At 46.5% G+C, this 20,062-nt stretch overlaps 1 protein-coding gene and 1 long non-coding RNA gene across 6 annotated transcripts in view; one reads left to right on the top strand and one right to left on the bottom strand.

Annotated features, from left to right (window-relative positions):
• Positions 1-20,062, top strand: part of LOC130283508 (uncharacterized) — a 115,518-nt gene that overhangs the window by 25,369 nt on the left and 70,087 nt on the right. For 2 of the 5 annotated variants that reach the window (XR_008846721.1, XR_008846722.1), the window contains exon 3: positions 6,019-6,093. The exons of 2 other annotated variants lie outside the window; for them this stretch is intronic. This is a non-coding gene — a long non-coding RNA (uncharacterized LOC130283508). Of the gene's footprint in view, positions 1-6,018; positions 6,094-17,956; positions 18,125-20,062 lie in introns of those variants that run through there. One more of the 5 variants, XR_008846723.1, reaches the window with a different exon arrangement.
• EIF2B3 (eukaryotic translation initiation factor 2B subunit gamma) overlaps positions 951-20,062 on the bottom strand; it is a 44,409-nt gene continuing 25,297 nt past the window's right edge. The window contains exons 7-12 of the mRNA XM_056533113.1: positions 18,134-18,228; positions 13,012-13,202; positions 8,145-8,216; positions 6,702-6,850; positions 2,985-3,088; positions 951-1,074 (exon numbers count right to left, since the gene is read on the bottom strand). Of these exons, the coding sequence (XP_056389088.1) occupies positions 1,022-1,074; positions 2,985-3,088; positions 6,702-6,850; positions 8,145-8,216; positions 13,012-13,202; positions 18,134-18,228 (664 nt within the window). The 3' untranslated portion in view covers positions 951-1,021. The remainder of the gene's footprint in view (positions 1,075-2,984; positions 3,089-6,701; positions 6,851-8,144; positions 8,217-13,011; positions 13,203-18,133; positions 18,229-20,062) is intronic.

Here is a 20,062-nt window from a genome sequence, read left to right as displayed (position 1 = left end):
AACTACTATATTACTGCTCCTATATACAAGAATATAACTACTATAATACTGCTCCTATATACAAGAATATAACTACTGTATTACTGCTCCTATATACAAGAATATAATTACTATAATACTGCTCCTATATACAAGAATATAACTACTATAATACTGCTCCTATATACAAGAATATAACTACTATAATACTGCTCCTATATACAAGAATATAACTACTATAATACTGCTCCTATATACAAGAATATTATATTGCTGCCTTTACAGTGCTATGTTGTATGGGGAGGTCTCCTCTCTGGTCACCTCAGTCGCTCTCTTCTCTTATAGATGTCACAGTGAGGAGACTCAAGGGGTAAATTACCTGATCTAATACTGAAGGAGATTAGATTGTGAGCTCCTAGGGTCAGGGATGATGGGAATTGGCATTGGCAAGGAATTCTCACTTAAAATTCCACAGCGAAATGAAAAAAAAAAAAATTCATGTTGAATTGACGCGGAATGTAGGAGGAAACTTTTTTTAATTTTTTGCTGGAATCAGAATTTACCTTTTTTTTTTTTTTTTGAATGGAATTTCTGCATGAAAACGCATTTGGCAAAAAAATAATATAATAACATTGCGGTCTAAGGGGATTTACTTGCGGATTCCGCATGAAAAAAAGAACATGTTCATTCTTCATGCGGAACGGAATTCTGTGTCGGAATTTCCCATGCGGAAATTCCACAGTGTGAACTGAGGAGTGGAATTTGATTTAAATCAATGGGATTTGGCACTGCTGAATGAATTGAAGAGAAATAAGCGAGCGGAATTACTCATGGAAATTCCTCTCCAACTCCTCAGCGTCATCATACCCGAATACAGGATATTGGTTATTGTGGATTTCCCACAGGTTCTCACCCTCAGTTTACTGAATATAATTCATATACTGTCCCCCCAAAAACACAGCTCACAGATAAACATCGGCATCCTTTATTTTGATATAAATAAGTCAGTCAGGTGGGGGCGGGGCTTCTTCTGGGGGTGACACTAGAACTCCATCAATTGCTCGTTTCCCACGATGATCTCATTTACTCGTTTTTCTGCAGAGAAAAAAAAAATGTAAGCGAAAAGAAGATTATACACTAACTGTAATAGCCAACTATATAAAGGCAAGGATGATCTTCTCCCAGGTCAGAGGTCACCGCAGACACTTCCCCATCCCTATACCAGTGGTCTCCAAACTGGACTTTCAGACAGTGCAAAACTACAACTCCCAGCATGCCGGTGGCTGTCCAGGCATGCTGGAAGTTGTAGTTTTTGCAATATCTGGAGATCCACAGTTTGGAGACCACTGGTCTATGCTATGGAATATAGGTCTTCTGTATTGTAATGTTATATCATGAAATAGTGGATGAGATATAACAGGGACTTACAGGGTATATATAAAGATGGCGCCCCCTACTGACGCAGGTCACATGGGACATCTCCTTTTTTTTTTTTTTTTTTTTTTTTTTAAAAGGGATTTAGACTGTTTCTGCAATTCCTAAAGTGAACATGTCAGCACCTATTCACAGAACCACTTAGCCCCCCCAACATCATAAGAATGAAGGGGGGGGTCTTACGTCCCCCAAGTGGCAGCCATTAACTTGGGGGACAAGGGACCCCCATTTTTTATTAGTGGGGAGTTCAGAGGCTCATTTATCCTGTGGATAGGGGGGATAATATTTACTCTTGGACAATACCTCTAATTGCTGTGGCTGATTTACGATTCTTTGTATTTCATGCCCCTCATTCTATACACAGGTTACTGTGATGTTCGCTTTGTCAGCGCTGTATATCTGGCTGGGCCCGGTGGCTCTCCTCGTACACCTGCACTGGCAGATGAGTGTGACCCCCGCAGAGCCTGTTGAGTCTGGCCTTAGAGGTGGTCTCCAGATCAGCTCTGACTTTGGTTGACACAAGCCCCGCAGATGCTTACAATAGCAGTGTGAGTATTTACACCGCGCTCCACAATGGCAGAGGGTTCGCTTACATTTGTGGGGCACTCGTGCCGGTCTCTGGGTGGTGGAATCGGAAGCCGTGTATTTTATCTGCTTATATTCTGTACTGACACTTAGTTCCCACTGTGCCGAGACCACCCACAGAAGACAAATCCCAGTCTATGCTGTGTGTCCCCCCCCCCTTTAAAGAGGACAGGAGGCTTCAATAGCACAACACACGCCCCACATAGAGCGGCTATTATGGCAACCATGGAACGGTATTATGTACGCAGAGTATCCAAATCCTGGTGAGTGATGTAAACCTGTCATATGTGAGCATAGGTTAACCCTGTAATGACCAGAATATGTGGCAGTGTCTATATAAGGAGTAATAAAAATCGTATACAGAGAAATTAAATATCAAAGAACCAGGATGCATCTGCAAAATTGTCCGATTTAGACTACAACAGTGCCGAAACTATCATGGGGATATTAAAGTAGGTTGGTGGTCCTGAAACGTCAGGGCAGGAGCTGCACCAGCCGCTGTGGTTTGAGCATGTAGGTCATGCTGCCCCATGCAAGTCAACGTATTGGAAATAACAGTATATAATATGTAGGGCTTGTATATATTTATAAGGTTTTCCAAAGCCACGATTGAAATATCCCTACCGATGTGGTGGAGCCAAATCATCGCTTGTCTATGTGGTTTTACGCAACGTGTAATTAGAAGTCTTTGTGATTTTTAGAAACAACCTAATTCTGCAGACACCAGTGGCTCTCAGGCTTCACGTGTTCTTCGGATCAGATCTGATGGTGCACAGGGTCACCGCAAAAATAGTGCAGCTGAAGCACATACAACACCATGGCCCCTTATCAGCTTTTTATAGGAAGCAAGAACTTTATGTGACCAGTATCTCAGGGTGTACGTAGTATGGTTATCTCACCTCATATACGATCATATAGATTGTGGACATTAGGGAAAAGATGTATAAGACATGTTCTCCAGATACAGCCACCAGGACGTCACTAACCTTTACTATTGATCCGCTGACCCGAGCCCAGAAGACAGTCTTTGATGTCGGCGCTGCTGTGTATGTCGGCTTTATTACAGATGACACTTCCCTGGAGGATACAACTAAAGGAGAAGCAAGAGAAAGGAGAGTGAAATACTGACAACCCACCAATAACTTTCAATATTCGGACACTAAAGTGAGAATGGGAGGTCTGAGAATCCAATGGTGCCCAGGTTATGTACATAAAAGGGGTCGTCCATAGATTATAACTTCTCACCTCTCCAGTAGAGCAGAGAGAGGTATGTAATCTATGGAGGTCCCAGTGGTCACACCCCCTAATCACAAGAGGGTCCCTTGTGGCAGAGCACATACTCTGCTGTTGCCCTCCTCACTTGGGGGGGAAAAGGGAATGGTGGGGGTGCCAGCTGTCAGATACTTATGTTTAATCATGAGATAACTTCTTCATATTCTTATAGCAGACTGGATAATATGCAGACTAATGACCATTGGGCCCCGTTCACACTATGGAAGTTCTGCTCTGAATTTATATGAGGTTTCTGCTTGACCCAGCCTCCTATTCATTTCGCTGGGATTCTGCTGCTCTGGTCACAAGTCAGAAGTTTTGTGGCAGAACAACCAACAAGGAAGATCAAGCATGTTCAATCTTCTATTGGAATCTGCTGGGGAAGACCAGGGACTGCCCTGGGGGTAAATTGGCAGTGAACAGACATTAAAGGGGTACTCAACTGGTCCCAGAAAGTTCTACAGATTTGTAAATTACTTAACTACACTGCTCAAAAAAAATAAAGGGAACACGAAGATAACACATCCTAAATCTGAGTAAATGGACTAATTGTATGAAATACTTTCATCTTTACATAGTTGAACATGCTGACAACTAAATCACCCAAAATTTATCAACCCATGGAGGTCTGGATATGGAGTCACATTCAAAATCAAAGTGGAAAACCACACTACAGGCTGATCCAACTTAAAACAAGTCCCAATGAGGCTCAGTAGTGTGTGTGGCCTCCACGTGCCCGTATGACCTCCCTACAATGCCTGGGCATGCTCCTGATGAGGTGGCGGACCTGGACTAAAGCATCCACTAACTTCTAGACAGTCTGTGGTGCAACATGGCGTTGGTGTATGGAGCGAGACATGATGTCCCAGATGTTCTCAATCTGATTCAGGTCTGGGGAACCGGCGGCCAGTCCATAGCATCAATGCCTTCCTCTTGCACGAACTGCTGACACACTCCAGCCACATGAGGTCTAGCATTGTCTTGTATTAGGAGGAACCCAACCGCACCAGCATTTGGTCTCACAAGGGGTCTGAGGATCTCATCTCGGTAACTAATGGCAGTCAGGCTACCTCTGGAAAACACATGGAGGGCTGTGCAGCCCCCCAAAGAAATGCCACCCCACATCATTACTGATCCATTGCCAAACAAGTCATGCGGGAGGATGTTGCAGGCAGCAGGACGTTCTCCACAGCGTCTCCAGACTGTCACATGTGCTCAGTGTGAACCTGCTTTCATCTGTGAAGAGCACAGGGCGCCAGTGGCGAATTTGCCAATCTTGGTGTTCTCTGGCAAATGCCAAACGTCCTGCACGGTGTTGGGCTGTAAGCACAACCCCCACCTGTGGACGTCGGGCCCTCATACCACCCTCATGGAGTCTGTTTCTGACCGTTTGAGTGGACACATGCGCATTTGTGTCCTGCTGGAGGTCGTTTTGAAGGGCTCTGGCAGTGCTCCTCCTGCTCCTCCTTACACTAAGGTGGAGGTAGCGGTCCTGCTGCTGGGTTGTTGCCCTCCTATGGCCTCCTCCACGTCTCCTGATGTACTGGCCTGTCTCCTGGTAGCGCCTCCATGCTCTGGACACTACGCTGACAGACACAGCAAACCTTCTTGCCACAGCTCGCATTGATGTGCCATCCTGGATGAGCTGCACTACCTGAGCCACTTGTGTGGGTTGTAGACTCCTTCTCATGCTACCACTAGAGTGAAAGCACCGCCAGCATTCAAAAGTGACCAAAACATCAGCCAGGAAGCATAGGAACTGAGAAGTGGTCACCACCTGCAGAACCACTCCTTTATTGGGGGTGTCTTGCTAATTGCCTGTAATTTCCACCTGTTGTCTGTACCATTTGCACAACAGCATGTGAAATTGTCAATCAGTGTTCTTCCTGAGTGGACAGTGGGATTTCACACAAGTGTCTTTGACTTGGAGTCACATTGTGTTGTTTGTTTAAGTGTTCCCTTTATTTTTTGAGCAGTGTAAAAAGCTATAGATTACTTATAAAAAGCTTAAGCCTCACAATACTTATCAGCTGCTGTATGCTCCACAGGAAGTTGTGTGTAGTTCTTCCCAGTCTGACCACAGTGCTCTCTGTTGCCACCTCTGTCTGTGTCAGGAACTGTCCAGAGCAGGACAGGTTCACTATGGGGATTTACTCTGGACAGTTCCTGACATGGACAGATGTGTCAGCAGAGAGCATTGTGGTCAGACTGGAAAGCTCATAAGTACTGGAAGTGTTAAGATTATTAAATAGAAGTAATTTACAAATCTGTAGAACTTTCTAGCACCTGTTGATTCAAAACATTCATTCTTTCATGCATCGCCATCAGTGGAGACAGCACAAGGCTGTGCATAGAATTTGTCCAGGCAGGTATTCTGTAGTGTGAATTGGCCATAACTGCACCCACACAATTTTCCCTGATCCCAATTGGCTTCTGCATGTGTAGATAAGTCTTTATGGGTCCAAGAAAGACTAAAGATATACATAAGATATACCCTATGATTCTCAGTATGGCCAGGATCGATAGCAGTGTTTTACAACCAGTGTGCCTCTAACTGTTGCAAAACTACAACTCCCAGCATGGCCGGTCAGCTAAAGGCTGTCCAGGCATGCTGGGAGTTGTAGTCTTGCAACAGCTTGGGATGCAATGGTTGGCAAACAATGATTTACAGGGTCTGCTGAAATAGATCCTAAATATTGTGTGTGCCTGAGCCTTATCATAGGAAATTCTTAATTTTTTTTTATGCAGTTTGAGAAAAACATGTTCCAGGGCAAAAACAATCCAGCTGTGTAAACCAGAGCGAGGGGTTGGTTACACGCAGAGGTGAGGAAACGTACGAGGGCAGGAGATGGGATAATGCCGGGGACTCGGGGTGGGCTCCTGTGTGTGTGTCCACTCTGATGGGGGGGGGGGGGATTACACAGATCTGTGTTAAAACAGCCTGGACCACCTAACAAGATAAGAATGAAGCACCTCTGCTATCTGCACGGGCCGTCACCCTCCCCCGCCCGCAGGCACACACGCCTTGTAAACAATGTGACCCCCTGCAGAGAGCCCATGGCCCCCAGCATGTTAGCAGAGGTCAGGGATGGCAACCACCGGAATAGACATATTTACATCCCATAATAGATATAGCTGTAGTGTCATTCACATCCTCACAAATTTGTATCCCCAAATAAGTTTTAATTACACCATCAGTTCCAAGATAACTTACAATTTACCAATGGGGCTCATCAGGTATTTACACAGATGAACAGCGCTGCAGAATATGTTGATGCCATAAAAGCAACAGGAAATAAAATCCATTTAAAAAATGACTACTGGCGATGAAACTGTTAATGCACGACCACCCAAAAGCTAGGGGAATCACAGTTCAGCCCCAGGGTGCAGTGCCACCAAGTGGTAGAAGGAGATATGGCGGCAGCTCCTACCTGTCCCCTATCGTGACGTCGTTCATGATGATGCAGTTTGTGATCTTCGCTCTCTCTTTGATGATACATTTGGTGCCCACAAGGGAATGCTTCACAGACGTCTTCTCCCCAATCTTGGTCTGTTCCCCAATCATGCTGTCTGCACCCACCTGAGGGGCGATAAAAGTAATATCATTCCCGGGCGCCCTGTAATAATCCTGCCAGTGATCAGCCATCAGATCCGACAACTGGGGGAATCCACTAAGGTGCTTCCAGATCTCCACACTGGTACAGAGCCAGCGGGGTCAGCGGAAAAACCTTGGCTGCTTCATAGATGACGGGTTATAATCTAATCATCTGCTTTCTGCAACTAAAACTAAATCATTGTGCTGAACAAGCCTGGACGCCAGACTGATACATGTTAACTGCACTGACACATTGTAGCAAACTACCAGGGCAGAAGAGAGATTTAATGTGTTTATCTCACAGAAGAGTACACTAATACACTTAAAGGGGAACTCCAGTACTAGACATCTCATCCCCAATCCACAGTATAGGGGATAAGATGTCTGATCGCAGGGGGTCCATCCACTGGGACACCCGCGATCTTCAGCCTGGTACCCCAGCTTTCTGAACATTTATGTTCAGAAAGCTGGTGGTGCTAGGCTTCAAAGCAGCTGTGGTCGGCACGCCCCATCCATGTATATCTATGGGAGAGACTGAGATACAGTGTTCGTGTATCTCCGGATATCCCATGGAGATATATGTTGGGGGCGTGTTGGCCCCCAGATCGCTCCATGTATGCGGATTACCAGGGTGCCAGACATGAGGTCACGGGGGGGGGCTCCCAACGATCAGACACTTATCTCCTATTCTGTGTTTAGGAGATAAGATGTCTAGTAACAGAATTCCTCTTTAAGGCTGAACTAGGTTAAGACAACTTCTGTCTACTGCCAGTGAATAAAATATGCATTGTATCTATTTGTTACAAGCCTACACTACAGATGGATATGTGTTAGATTGTTACAGTGTAGCAGTGCAAATATCAGAGCAGGACAGAGATCTCTGCTGTTGCTGTACTTGCACTAATACACTGTTAATAATTGTGAAGTCTGGACTAGGTTAGGAACTTGCTTGCGGTCAGTGAATGGGAAATGCATTGTACTATTTGTGACAAGTCTCTTAACAGCTTGGACTCCAGACTGATACATTGTAACCATCTATAAAGATCTCTGCTGCATTTGTGCTTATACTGATACAACTTCTTGTGCACCCTATGGTGAAAGAAATCTGGACCATCTGCTCACTGCAGTAAGTTTCCTATACAACTAACATGGTAAGTCTGCAGCTACATGCTGATGTCATTACACACCGGTGACATCATCACACACTAAGAGCTGCAGCCTGTCTACTATGGGTGTCAGCAAGATGTAACATTACTATCCAGTAGGAGATCCCCCTTACCATGAGCTTATCTGTGATTTCGGCCGTCGGGTGCACTCGGGGCTCTTCACTACAGATGGAGCTCTGAGGAACCTGCAAAATGTAAGAAGAGTTTCCAGGGGGTCTCCTGTCATGTGCACATACTGTAGAAATTTCAGGATCCCCAAGCATCAGCTCAACACACAGGGAATAGAAAAAAAATAGATTTTTTTATGCTTACCGTAAAATCTTTCTCTCGGAGGATCTATTGGGGGACATAGAGACCGTGGGTATATATTGCTGCCACTAGGAATACAAAAGAAAGTCGGCCCCGCCTACTGACCCTGAGCTAATCAGTTTAGTCCCAAAGCAGTAGGAGAGGACCGACAGAGAAAGAAACCAGCAGGTGTCTGAGGGAACCAGACAAAAAAGGAACCGAAAACAACCCCTCGGACTGAAAACAGAACCATAGCAACAAACACAATGGGTGGGTGCTGTGTTCCCCAATGGATCCTCCGAGAAAGAGATTTTATGGTAAGCATAAAAAAATCTACTTTTCTCAGTCTGCTCCATTGGGGGACACAGAGACCGTGGGACGTACCAAAGCAGTCCCAAGGGTGGGAAAAATACCCAACTCAGAATCAGGCAGAAGACTATGAGACCCAAATCAGCATCAGCTGTGCACCTGGTAGAATTTAGTGAAAGTGTGCAAAGACGACTAGGTGGCTGCCTTACAGACTTGCAAGGCCGAAGCCCTATTGCGGAGCGCCCAAGAAGTCCCAACGGAACGGGTGGAATGCACAATCACCAGAAAAGGTGGGAGCTTCACTTTACGACGGTACCATTCCGAGAATGAAGAACGGATCCACTGCGAAATGGTCGCCTTTGGAAGCCGGAAAACCCTCAAATGACAAAGGAGACACCCTGCCGAAAGGAGGAGGTGACGGAAAGATAGATCCGGACAGCTCGAACAATGTCCAGACTATGTAGGGGAACGCTCATTAGCGTTGGATAGAGCCGTACAAAATGAAGGAAGATCGATGATCTTGTTCATGTGAAAGGGGGAAACCACATTGGGCAAGAAGGACGGGCGAAAGCGGAAAAACCACCTTGTCCAGATGAAGGACCAAGAAGGGAGAGCGACAAGAGAGAGCCGCCAGCTCCAAGACCCTCCTATTGGAGGTAATTACGATGATTAAGGCGACCTTCCACTACAGGATGCAAAGAGAGGTGTCCCGCAGAGGTCGAACGGAGCCTCCCTCAAAGCGCTAAGCACCAGGTTGAGATCCCAAGGAGGAGTGGGAGACCTGAAAGGTGGCGCCGCATGGGCCACGCACCTTCAGGAAGGCGTGGAAGTGAGAATTTGAAGCCAACGGCTGCTAAAACAGAATAGAAAGAGCCGACACTTGACCTTTTAAGAGAGCCGAGTGACAAGCGCTGATCCAGCCTGGATTGCAAAAAAGCAAGAAAAAAAAACAGAGAAGACGGCCTGAGCCACACACCACCAGAAATAAGCCCGCCAAGTGCGGTGGTAAATCCTAGCGGAGAAAGGCTTCCGAGCCCAAAGCATGGTGCGAATCTACCTGGAAGAAAACTGCACGAGCTCTCAAAACCGCGGTTTCAACCGACACACCGTCAAATACAGCAACAGTAAACTGGGGTGGCAGAGAGGACCCTGGGAGAGCAGATTGGGGCAAACTGTAAGACTCAGTGGTATTGTCTGATTTGGATACGAACTGGATGACCCTGTAGGAGGATCTCCCAGTGAAGGAGGCAAAGAAAGATGGCACGGAGCTCCAGAAGATTGCTGGGAAGGTGAGCCTCCTGAAGGGACCAGCGACCCAGGACCGTCAGGTCCTGAAACACACTTTCCCAACCCTGGAGACTTGCATCGGTCGTGACGACCTGCCAGTGGAGGGGAAGAAATTATTGCCCCTGGAGAAGGAGGGGAGAGTGGAGCCACCACAGAAGGGACCGACAAAGGGGGGAGGGGGGGGGCAGAAGAATCTGGCGATCCAGAGTAGATGGCGACTTGTCCCACCGGGCCAAGATGGCCAGCTGGAGAGGACGATAGGCGGATCTGGGTGAAAGGGACCACCTCCATGACCGCCACCATCCAGCCCATTGCCTCCATGCAGAAGCAAATCGGAACAAGAGAGGGGCGCCGTAGGCGACGGACACCCTCCTGCAGGGTGCGCTGCTTGTCCAACAGAAGATGAACACGGGCGGCTGCCGTGTCGAAAAGGAGACACAGAAAGACGAGACTGGGAGGGAGACAGGTTGGACTTTTCCTGGTTGATCCCCCAACCGAAGGTGGACAGAGTCTGTACCGTGAGATGAAGGCTCTTCAAGTTTTGGGACCAGGACGGAGCTTTGATCAAAAGATTGTCCAGGTAAGGGAGAACCAAGATCCCCCTTGCCCAAAGACTGGCAATGGAGGAACTGGCACAATCGCTCCCTGAGTGAGAAGGGTATTTAAAGCGACCTGAAAGGCTGCCGCCAAAGAATGGGAACGAGGAGGGAGGGATCGGAAGAAACTCTGTTATAGAGATTTGAAGCAGCATCTGCATCCCACGCCTTCAGCCACATGGAGCGACGAATCGCAACCAAATTACCCAAGGCAAAGGCCGTGCATCGGGCTGACTCCAAGGCCGTTGAGCAGAGGAAGTCTTTGGCCTGAGAAAGTTGGCGAGCGAGATCCGCCAAGTCCTCCCAAGATGCGCCTGACAGGATGCCCAGCCATAGCCCAAACCGAAACTGCTTTTGCCACCCAAGCTGATGCAAAGGTGGGTAGCAAGGACAAACCTGCCGCTTCAAGGCATATTTCGCCAATTTCTTGATCTTCTTGTATGCAGGATCCTTAAAGAATGCGTCCGCCAGAAGCAGGGTAGTAGATTTGGACAGAAGAGAAACTGGAGGATCAACTACAGATCCGGAGGAAAGTGAAACTGAGCTTGAATCTTCTTGGTTCCCTGGAATTGTTTGTCCGGATGCTTCCAAGCCGCATCCAACAAGGCGTCAAATTCAGCATGAGAACTGAAAGCCTTGGGGGAACGCAGAGAGCAGCGAAAAGAAACTTACGGATCAGGATCCGAAGTTCTTGGGTCCTCCGGATGAAACGTGTCCCTGATGGCCAACACCAAGCTGTCCACCATATCAGACATGGCATAGTGGTCCTCATCATCCGAGGTTGATTACGACCAGTCATGCTACTTCCCCTGGAGAGTGGGAGCGTGTGGTGTTAGTCTTAGACTGAGTTGTGTTAGACCTAGAACAAGGATTCTGGGACCTGGGATTGTCACCGGAGGAGCTGCCCCTAGAGTGGGGGCGCTGTCAGTGAGCTGGGGAAGAGGAGCAAGATATACGGGAAGAATGTCTATCCTGATTTCGTGACTCTGGAGAAGAGCCTGACGAAATCACTGTAGGGTGCTTGTGAGCGCTGGAAGTGGGGGGTTAGGAGAGACTGAGCGGGACTCCCCTGGGGGTCATGCGCAGTGAAGACCGCTCCAAAGCAGATGCCATTGATCTGGAGACCCTAGCCAGGTCGGAGATCGACTGAGAAAGGGAAGAAACCCACACTGCGTGTTCCAGGGGAACATCCGGAGAGACAGACACAGGAGGGATGGAGCACAAGGTGGAACAGACTGATTCAGTGGAGCCACCAGGCATTTTGGTCTTGCATCTCACGCAAGAGTAGTAGGTGACTAAGGTTGTGGCCGCCTGTCTGTGGTCGGACATAAGTGCTAGTAAGGAAGCAGTCAACAAATAAATTAGAGCAATCTCACCCCGCAGCTGGGGATGACAAGTAGGCGCTGTCCTGTGTGAAGAGGCAGTCAGCTGCTGAGGTGAAATGGCCCGCAGAGCAGGAAGGAGGGAGGGATGGTTGAAGCAGGCAGAACCGACCCAAGGGGGGTGTGGACTCCGCACCCAGATGGACCCCATATGAGGAGGAGAGCAAAAGCTGACCCCCCCCCCCCCCCCCAAAGCGTGAGCACTGAGCTGATAGGAGACTCAGTGACCCCTGGTGCGCACCGATAGACTATTGGCCGGCGGTAAGCAGTGTCGGGGATGGCGAAGGTGAGGAGGAGGAGAGCTGCACCGCAGTCCCTGTAGTCCCAACACTGGAATATAAAGACCGTAGCCTGTATCCTTGCCCCCCGTAATAATAAAGTTGAATAAAAAATTAATGAAAAATCCCCCTGGGGCCCCAGGTATCCCCCAGGGACCCCCTAAAGCAAGGAAGGAATAAGGGGGAGAGGGGGGGTAGATACTCACACAATGACCAGCCACAAGATGTCTTCAGCCAGCTATTTGTCACCTGCGTCATGTCAGGCTTTGACAGCAGGACAAGAAGGGAAGTTGGGGGGACCCGGACCCAAGGTGCAACCCCAGGCGCTGGCCGTTGGTGGGAAGGGCTTAACGGTGCATACTCTGCCCCGTGCTCCTTAGCCGCATATGGGGGAACAGGTAGCGCCATGCTCCTGAACCCTAACATAGTAACATAGTTCATAAGGTTGAAAAAAGACCAGAGTCCATCAAGTTCATCCTATACCCCTAATAAGTCCCTAATGAGTTGAGAACCCTCACCTAAAAAACAAGAAATAAAAAAGGAGAAAAGAACCTACAACAGGCCCTAGGTATAAAATAAAAAAGAAGACCAGGTCTGGAGAGCTCCAGACCTGTGTCTGCCTCCTGCTGACACTAAGCTAAAACGGATTAGCTAAGGGTCAGTAGGCGGAGTATATCCTGCCAGGAGGGTTTTTTTTTTGTATGCCTAGTGTCAGCCTCCTAGTAGCAGCAAGATATACCCACGGTCTCTGTGTCCCCCAATGGAGTCGACCAAGAAAATCTGTTGTATCAGACAGCAACCTTATCTTACCAAACATCCCCTTTGTTTCTATGTCCTCACCTGCTTGTTGGCCTCAATATACATGGCCAAGCTGTTCACCCGGCAGCATAGCTCACTACCAGCCACGTGGACATAACAGCGCAGGCAGCCACCATGATAGGACTCCTGCATGTCGCCCCGGTGGTCGCTCCAGCTGGATTTGTTTAATGCCATTTCCAGGAGTTCATCCTTGGGTATATAGGAGTAGAGGTCTGTAGGGGTCCAAGGGGCAAGAGAATGATAGGATAGTTACTTGTAACATGACCTGGGCTATTTGTTTATAACTGTCATATAAAATACATAAATTACAACTATACCCTGTTCCAAATTATTATGCAAATGATATTTCTCTCATTTACCTAAATAATTGATGTAAACAACAGTCAGAATAATTCTCATGTTATCAACTATTAAAAGAATTCAAATTGAACAAACCCCCCTAATGATAACAGTATTTTTTTTTTAAAACATAACTTACAATGCACTGTTCCAAATTATTATGCACAGTAAGTTTCCAAACACTTTTTATAGGTTGTAAAGAACTGAAATTGGTCACGTGTTGTGTTTACAGCATGCTTACTAAAATCTGTTGTGTGTGTTCACATACAGCTATTGTATTTGCTTGTGTGTGAACAGTTATGATCCCCGGTTAGGGAATAGTGAAAGCCTTTGGCATTCTATCCAATAGCTCTTAGGGTGTGTCTAGATAAGGATCAGCTCAGCCTAGCTTCTGGGCTGGTGATGCATTTGACATTTTGACTTCCTGAGATCCTGACATGCTGCTATGGAGCTCTTGGTGAAACACTCTTTATTTGAGCTTTTAATCTATTATCTCTGTCTTAGCATGCACTTTGTATGTTCTGGTTTTAGCCATGGCTTCTGGTTTTAGCCATGTGGCATGTTCTTAGTAGATTTTTAGCTATGTTTGTTTAGTTGGTTTTAGAATTTGTATATCCTTTCTGTTATGTATAGATATCCCTGTTACCTGTCTATGGGGGCTCTGTGTCTACTGGAGGTTTTCTGAGGGATTGTGATTATTCCTGTCTTGTGTTTAGTGTGAACAGCGTTCTTTAATTATATCCTGTTGTAACTAGGCATCCCTGTTACCTATACATGGGGACTCCGTGTCTACTGGAGGTTTTCTGAGAGATTGCAATTATTCCTGTTTAGCGATAGATCCCTGTTACCGGTCCATGGGGACTTTGTGTCTACTGGAGGTTCTGGGGCATTATGCTATAGTCCTGTCTGTTCCTGGAGTCTGTTTAGACTCATCAGTTTTCCTGTCTGGTGTTTTGAACTCTCTTTGTTTATTAGTTCTTTATTCAGATCTTTGGAGTTTTTGTACATGCACTGATCACTGACCATGATCACTTGGCTAGTGTTTTCCTCAGTGCTTTATCATAGGTCTATAGTTTCCTCTGTGCTGCTCACTGATCTGTGTCCTCTGAACTTAATCTGCTATAGAGTTCTATGTTCCTGTTATGTTTCTAGTTTGTGACCGACTGTTTATTAGTATGCGTTTTTAAGCCCACTGCACTTTAGTTCAGGGAGGGACCGGCGCCCAGTTATTGATCCACCATTTAGGGTGGATGGGCAAGTAGGTAGCGAGAGTGGTTTTAGGGTCAGTTGAGGGCTCACTCTCCCTGTCCCCTGGTTGGTCCCTGACAAAATCATAGGCTATTTCAATCAAACTTTTAACAACATTTTACTCACATTACATTTTAACATAGGACCCTTATTTGATAGCAGGTTCACAAGTCTTGCATCCATTGAACTTGTGAGTTTTTGGACAGTTTCTGCTTGAATTTGTTTGCAAGGTGTCAGAATAGCCTCCCAGAGCTGCTGTTTGGATGTAAACTGCCTCCCACCCTCATAGATCTTTTGATTGAGGATGCTCTAAAGGTTCTCAATAAGATTGAGGTCAGGGGAGGATGGAGGCGACACAATGACTTTCTCTCTTTTTAACCCCATAGCAGCCATTGATGCAGAGGTATTCTTTGCAGCATGAGATGGTGCATTGTATAGCTTCTCGGCCTTTTGGCTAAGATCAAGTGTAGTACCTTTCCTGTTAGTTGGCGGTGTGGAAGACCACCAAGACAGAATGGGGAACCACACAGTAGGACAGGTGTACCAGGGATGGCTGTACACAGCGGCAGTCATCTCTTATGAGACCTGTTCCTGCTGGATCTGGCCCCAAGGTCCAGTTAGAGTGAAGGCAGAGATACACAAGTGCCCTGGGAATGGTGACCCAAGGGTGCCGAAACTCACTTGGGATTGGTAACTCCACTTGAAGGAAGGCACTTTCTCTCGCACTCTTTTGGGCACTCACAATTAGTATCCCTGCCTTCTGGCTAGGATCGGGGAATTTTTATAGATCCGGTCGAATGTCTGGGCAGTATTACACTGCGCATATCCACTTATTTAATTATTTTTTGTCACTGTGTCCACTTTTTGTGTTCGGTTTGTTCACAAGGATTTGGTAGGCATCACACTGGTAGCCCTTCTTGGTGTCCTTCCTGCAGGTCTAGGGGAGGTGTGTGTGGCCATGAGGTTCCTCACCTCCCTGCTATACCCCGTGGCTACCCTGCTTCGGCAGGATGACTAACCAGTTTTACTGGTTCCTTGGTGACAACCTGGTTAACTCCTAGTTGTCAGCCAGGAATTCTTTCGGTCCCTGAGTAGCTTTGGCAAAAGGGGACATTGTACCTGGAAACTTGCAGGTGCCTTTTGACCCGGAGGCGAAGGGTTTGGTTTGTTGGGGGGGGGGGGGGGGGGGGCCTCTCTCTCCTTTCGGAGAAGGGCTTGCGATAGACCGCATCCTCGTGCACGTTTTTGTGTGAACACTTGCACTTTTTACTTGCACTTGGGTGATCTGAGAGCACGTACCTCAGCTCTTCAATATAAAAAATAATTGAGATGGTGTATGGTCATGCATGAAGATTACTTTATTATGGAAAGCATAGTTCTTCTTTCTGTACCAAGATAGAAAGTGGTCAGTCAGAAACTCCACATACTTTGCAGAGGTCATCTTTACATCTTCGGGGACCCTAACGGGGCCAACCAGCTCTCTTCCCATGATTCCGGCCCAAAACATGACTCCACCACTGCCTTGCCGACGTCGCAGCCTTGTTGGAACAGGGTGGCCATCCACCAAACATCCACTACTCCATCCATCTGGACCATCCAGGGTTGCACGGCACTCATCAGTGAACAGGACTGTTTGAAAATTACTCTTCAAGTATTTTTCTGCCAATGCAGCTGTTTCTGCTTGTGAGCATTGGTTAGTGGTGGACGAATAGAAGGTTTATGCACAAGACTCCAGAGGACTCAACACCTTGATATCCATGGGACTCCTGAGGCACCAGCAGCTTTATATATAGTCTTGCTGCTATGTAATGGTATTTTAGCAGCTGCTCTCTTGATCTGATGCATGGAACTGGCAGAAATCTTCCTCAATATGCTTTTATCTGCAACAACCCGTCCATGCTCTGAATCAGCCACAAATCTCTTAATAGTGCGATGATCACGCTTAAGTTTTCATGAAATATCTAATGTTTTCATACCTCGTCCAAGGCACTGAACTATTTCACTTGTTTCGGCAGCAGAGAGATCCTTTTTCTTCCCCATATTGCTTGAAAATGGTGTCTGCTTAATAATGGGGAACACCCACCTATAGTAGTTTTTCCTTAAATTGGGCTCACCTGGCAATCTAATTATCACAGGTGTCCGAGATTGTTTTTAGTGATCAAAAGAGCCCTGAGACACAATGCCATCCATGAGTTACACTGAAAAACAAAATCTTTGTGACACTTAACCTCTTATGCCCTGCACCCGGTATATAATATCATAACGGGTCGGTCCCGGCGGCAAATGAAAGCCGGGACCTTGGGCTAATAGCGTGCGGCATCGATCGTTGTGCAGCGCGCTATTAACCCTTTAGACGGGGCATTCAAAGTTGAACGTTGCATCTAAAGTTGAAAAAAATACACTCCCAGCAGCTCAGTCGGGCTGACTGGACCATCGCGGGGAAATCGCTAGAATGCCAGTGGAGGGTACCTTACCTGCCTCCGTCGCATCCAATCGGCGAAATCCTGAAATCCAGGCTTGAGCAATCGACCGCCGATTACACTTATCATCTCCATGTTAATGCATGGGGGTGATCTGTGTATAAGATCAGTATGTGCAGTGCTATAGCCACTAGAGGGGGCTAGAACGCTGCAAAAAAAAAAAAAATAGTGTGGAAAAAAAGTTAATAAAGGTCATTTAACCCCTTCCCTAATAAAAGAATCACCCCCTTTTCCCATTTAAAAAAAAACAAAAACCCTGAAATAAAAATAAACATGTGTGGTATCGCTGCGTGCGGAAATGTCTGAACTATAAAAATACATCATTAATTAAACCGCTCGGTCAATGGCGTATGCGTAAAAAAATTCCAAAATAGCGTATTTTTGGTCACTTTTTATATAATGGTAAATGACTAATGTCACTGCAAAGTAGAATTTGTGGTGCAAAAAATAAGCCATAATATGGAATTTTAGGTGCAATATTGGAAGCGTTATGATTTTTAGAAGTTGATGAGAAAAAATTTTTAATGCAAAAACGGAAAAACCCTGAGTCCTTAAGGGGGTACTCCGCCCCTAGACATCTTATCCCCTATGCAAAGGATAGGGGATAAGATGTCTGATTGAGGTGGTCCCGCCGCTGAGACCCCCACGATCTCTGTGCACTGTGCAGCACCCATCATTCGTTTAGAACGCTGGGTGCGGGGATTGTGACATCATGGCCACACCCCCTCAATGCAAGTCTAAGGGAGGGGGCGTTGCCTTGACGTCACGACCCCTGCCGCTTGCTCCAAGCATTCGGAACAAAACATTCTGAACGCTGTGGCAGCAGAGTACCCCTTTAAATAGAATATGCATAATTTGGAACAGGGTGTAAATTACATTTCTTTAATCCGGCATTTCAGATAATAAGTCTTCAGTTCAGAAGTAAAATATGTTACAAAACTTCACCAATCCAGAAGCAGAAAAAGGAGCAGAGGAATAAGAAAAGTGACAGCAGAGGATGTATGAAGGGGCTCAGGATTACAAGATGTATACATTTATATCCCATGCAGATTATGGGCATGCCAAGATCTTCCTACCTTTCTTGGCTGTTTCCTGAGCCACATTCTTTTGTGTAGAAAACTGTTTAGTGACCAGATACGGCACAAGCTCCCGGCGAATGGAGGAGAAAGAGCTGTAAAAAGAAAGACAAGGATGTGATTGGTTACATTATTCGCCTCCATCACCAGTGTGCAGAAAAATTCTACCCCAAGAAACCTCCAGCGCTGTACTCACTATTCTGCTGGTGAGGTCACTGTGTACATACATTACATTACTTATCCTGTACTGATCCTGAGTTATATCCTGTATTATACCCCAGAGCTGTACTCACTATTCTGCTGGTGAAGTCACTGTGTACATACATTACATTACTTATCCTATACTGATCCTGAGTTATATCCTGTATTATACCCCAGAGCTGTACTCACTATTCTGCTGGTGAGGTCACTGTGTATATACATTACATTACTTATCCTGTACTGATCCTGAGTTATATCCTGTATATACTCCAGAGCTGTACTCACTATTCTGCTGGTGAGGTCAGTGTGTACATACATTACATTACTTATCCTGAGTTATATCTTGTATTGTACTCCAGAGATGTACTCACTATTCTGCTGGTAGGGTCCTTGTGTACATACATTACATTACTTATCCTGTACTGATCCTGAGTTATATATCAGACAGGAGGCTCATATCTTGCATTAAACCTTTCTTTTTAATGCCCATAGCAGAAAAATTACAGAGAATTTATTTCATTAACATTAGAAAAAATTTCATTAAAACTACAACTCCCAGCAGCCCTTGGAATCCCCTCCCCTGGGACGGAGACCCTATATAAGGGGCTGGCTGGACCTCCTCTTCCTCTTTCTTTCTGCTCATGGCAGATAAGTATTGTCTTCTATATTTCTTATTCATGTTTTTACATATAGTGTAAATTTTATTCTTAAGGTGGCAGTTTTTACAACTGTTCACCCGTCCCTTTGAGAGAACTTCTTGTTTTCACATATCTTTTCTTATTATTTCTATTTTATTTCTATTGTTATTCTATTATTTTTCTTACATTTCTTACTATTCATTATTTTCTTGCTCTTACATCTATCCTCCGTTATCCGTTTCTAACGGGTTCGGTTTTTCCTCCCTTTTCCCTATCTCGGGCTGTATTTATACTCACTGTTTAGTTCTTGCAGGCGCCATTTTAGTTCACCTCAGAAGCGCCTTCTTCTACCTTCTTCCCGCGCGCGCCGCGCTTCGCGGGCTTGCTGACGTCGGAGGGGCGCGGCCTAGTGACGCGCTCCCGGCGACACGCCTTCGAGACCCAGCACGTCCTATCACAGCGCTCTCGGCCGTAGTCTCGCGATACTACGGCTGAGGGCTCTGCTTGCTGTTCCCTCCTCCTCTCACCATCGCCAGTGTTGCAGCGAGCGGTGAGAGGAGCAACAGCTTGGTCTAGTGTGGTCTCCATAGCGGTATTCTGTTTGTCCTTAATAGGTTGTGCTTTCAGCCCCTTAGTACAGTGGCCATTTTCTGGACATTTTTCATAGACTAGCTTACTTGTCTTATCAGATTATATTATGGCTAATGATAATAATGCCATGCCATTGTCTGGCCTCACTGGTCTGACTAGTGAGGCTGTGGAACTGGGTGCCTCCCACCTCATGCCCACAGTCCAGATCCAGGACATGATTAACAAGTCCATACAAGCGGCTTTAGCTGCTAATGCACGCACTGATATACTCCTACCATCCACTTCTGCAGACGCCCCCGCTAGGGGTAAGGTGTCTCACAAACGTAAGCACTTGAATGTGCAATCCGACTCCCCGGCAGGAGAAGTTTATAATGTGCCCCAGGCAGGACCTGACCCGGCCTGCCGCACCCCGCACCTCCCTGACCTCTCTCGACCCTTGGGCCCCAAGGAGAACAAAAAAGGGCAGAAGTCCGCCAGGCGGGCTAAGCTGGACTCATTT

This window comes from Hyla sarda, chromosome 7 (assembly GCF_029499605.1).
Source record: "Hyla sarda isolate aHylSar1 chromosome 7, aHylSar1.hap1, whole genome shotgun sequence".
NCBI lineage: Eukaryota > Metazoa > Chordata > Amphibia > Anura > Hylidae > Hyla > Hyla sarda.
Note: the sequence above shows the minus strand (reverse complement) of the source record. Positions and strands in the feature narration are given on the sequence as shown.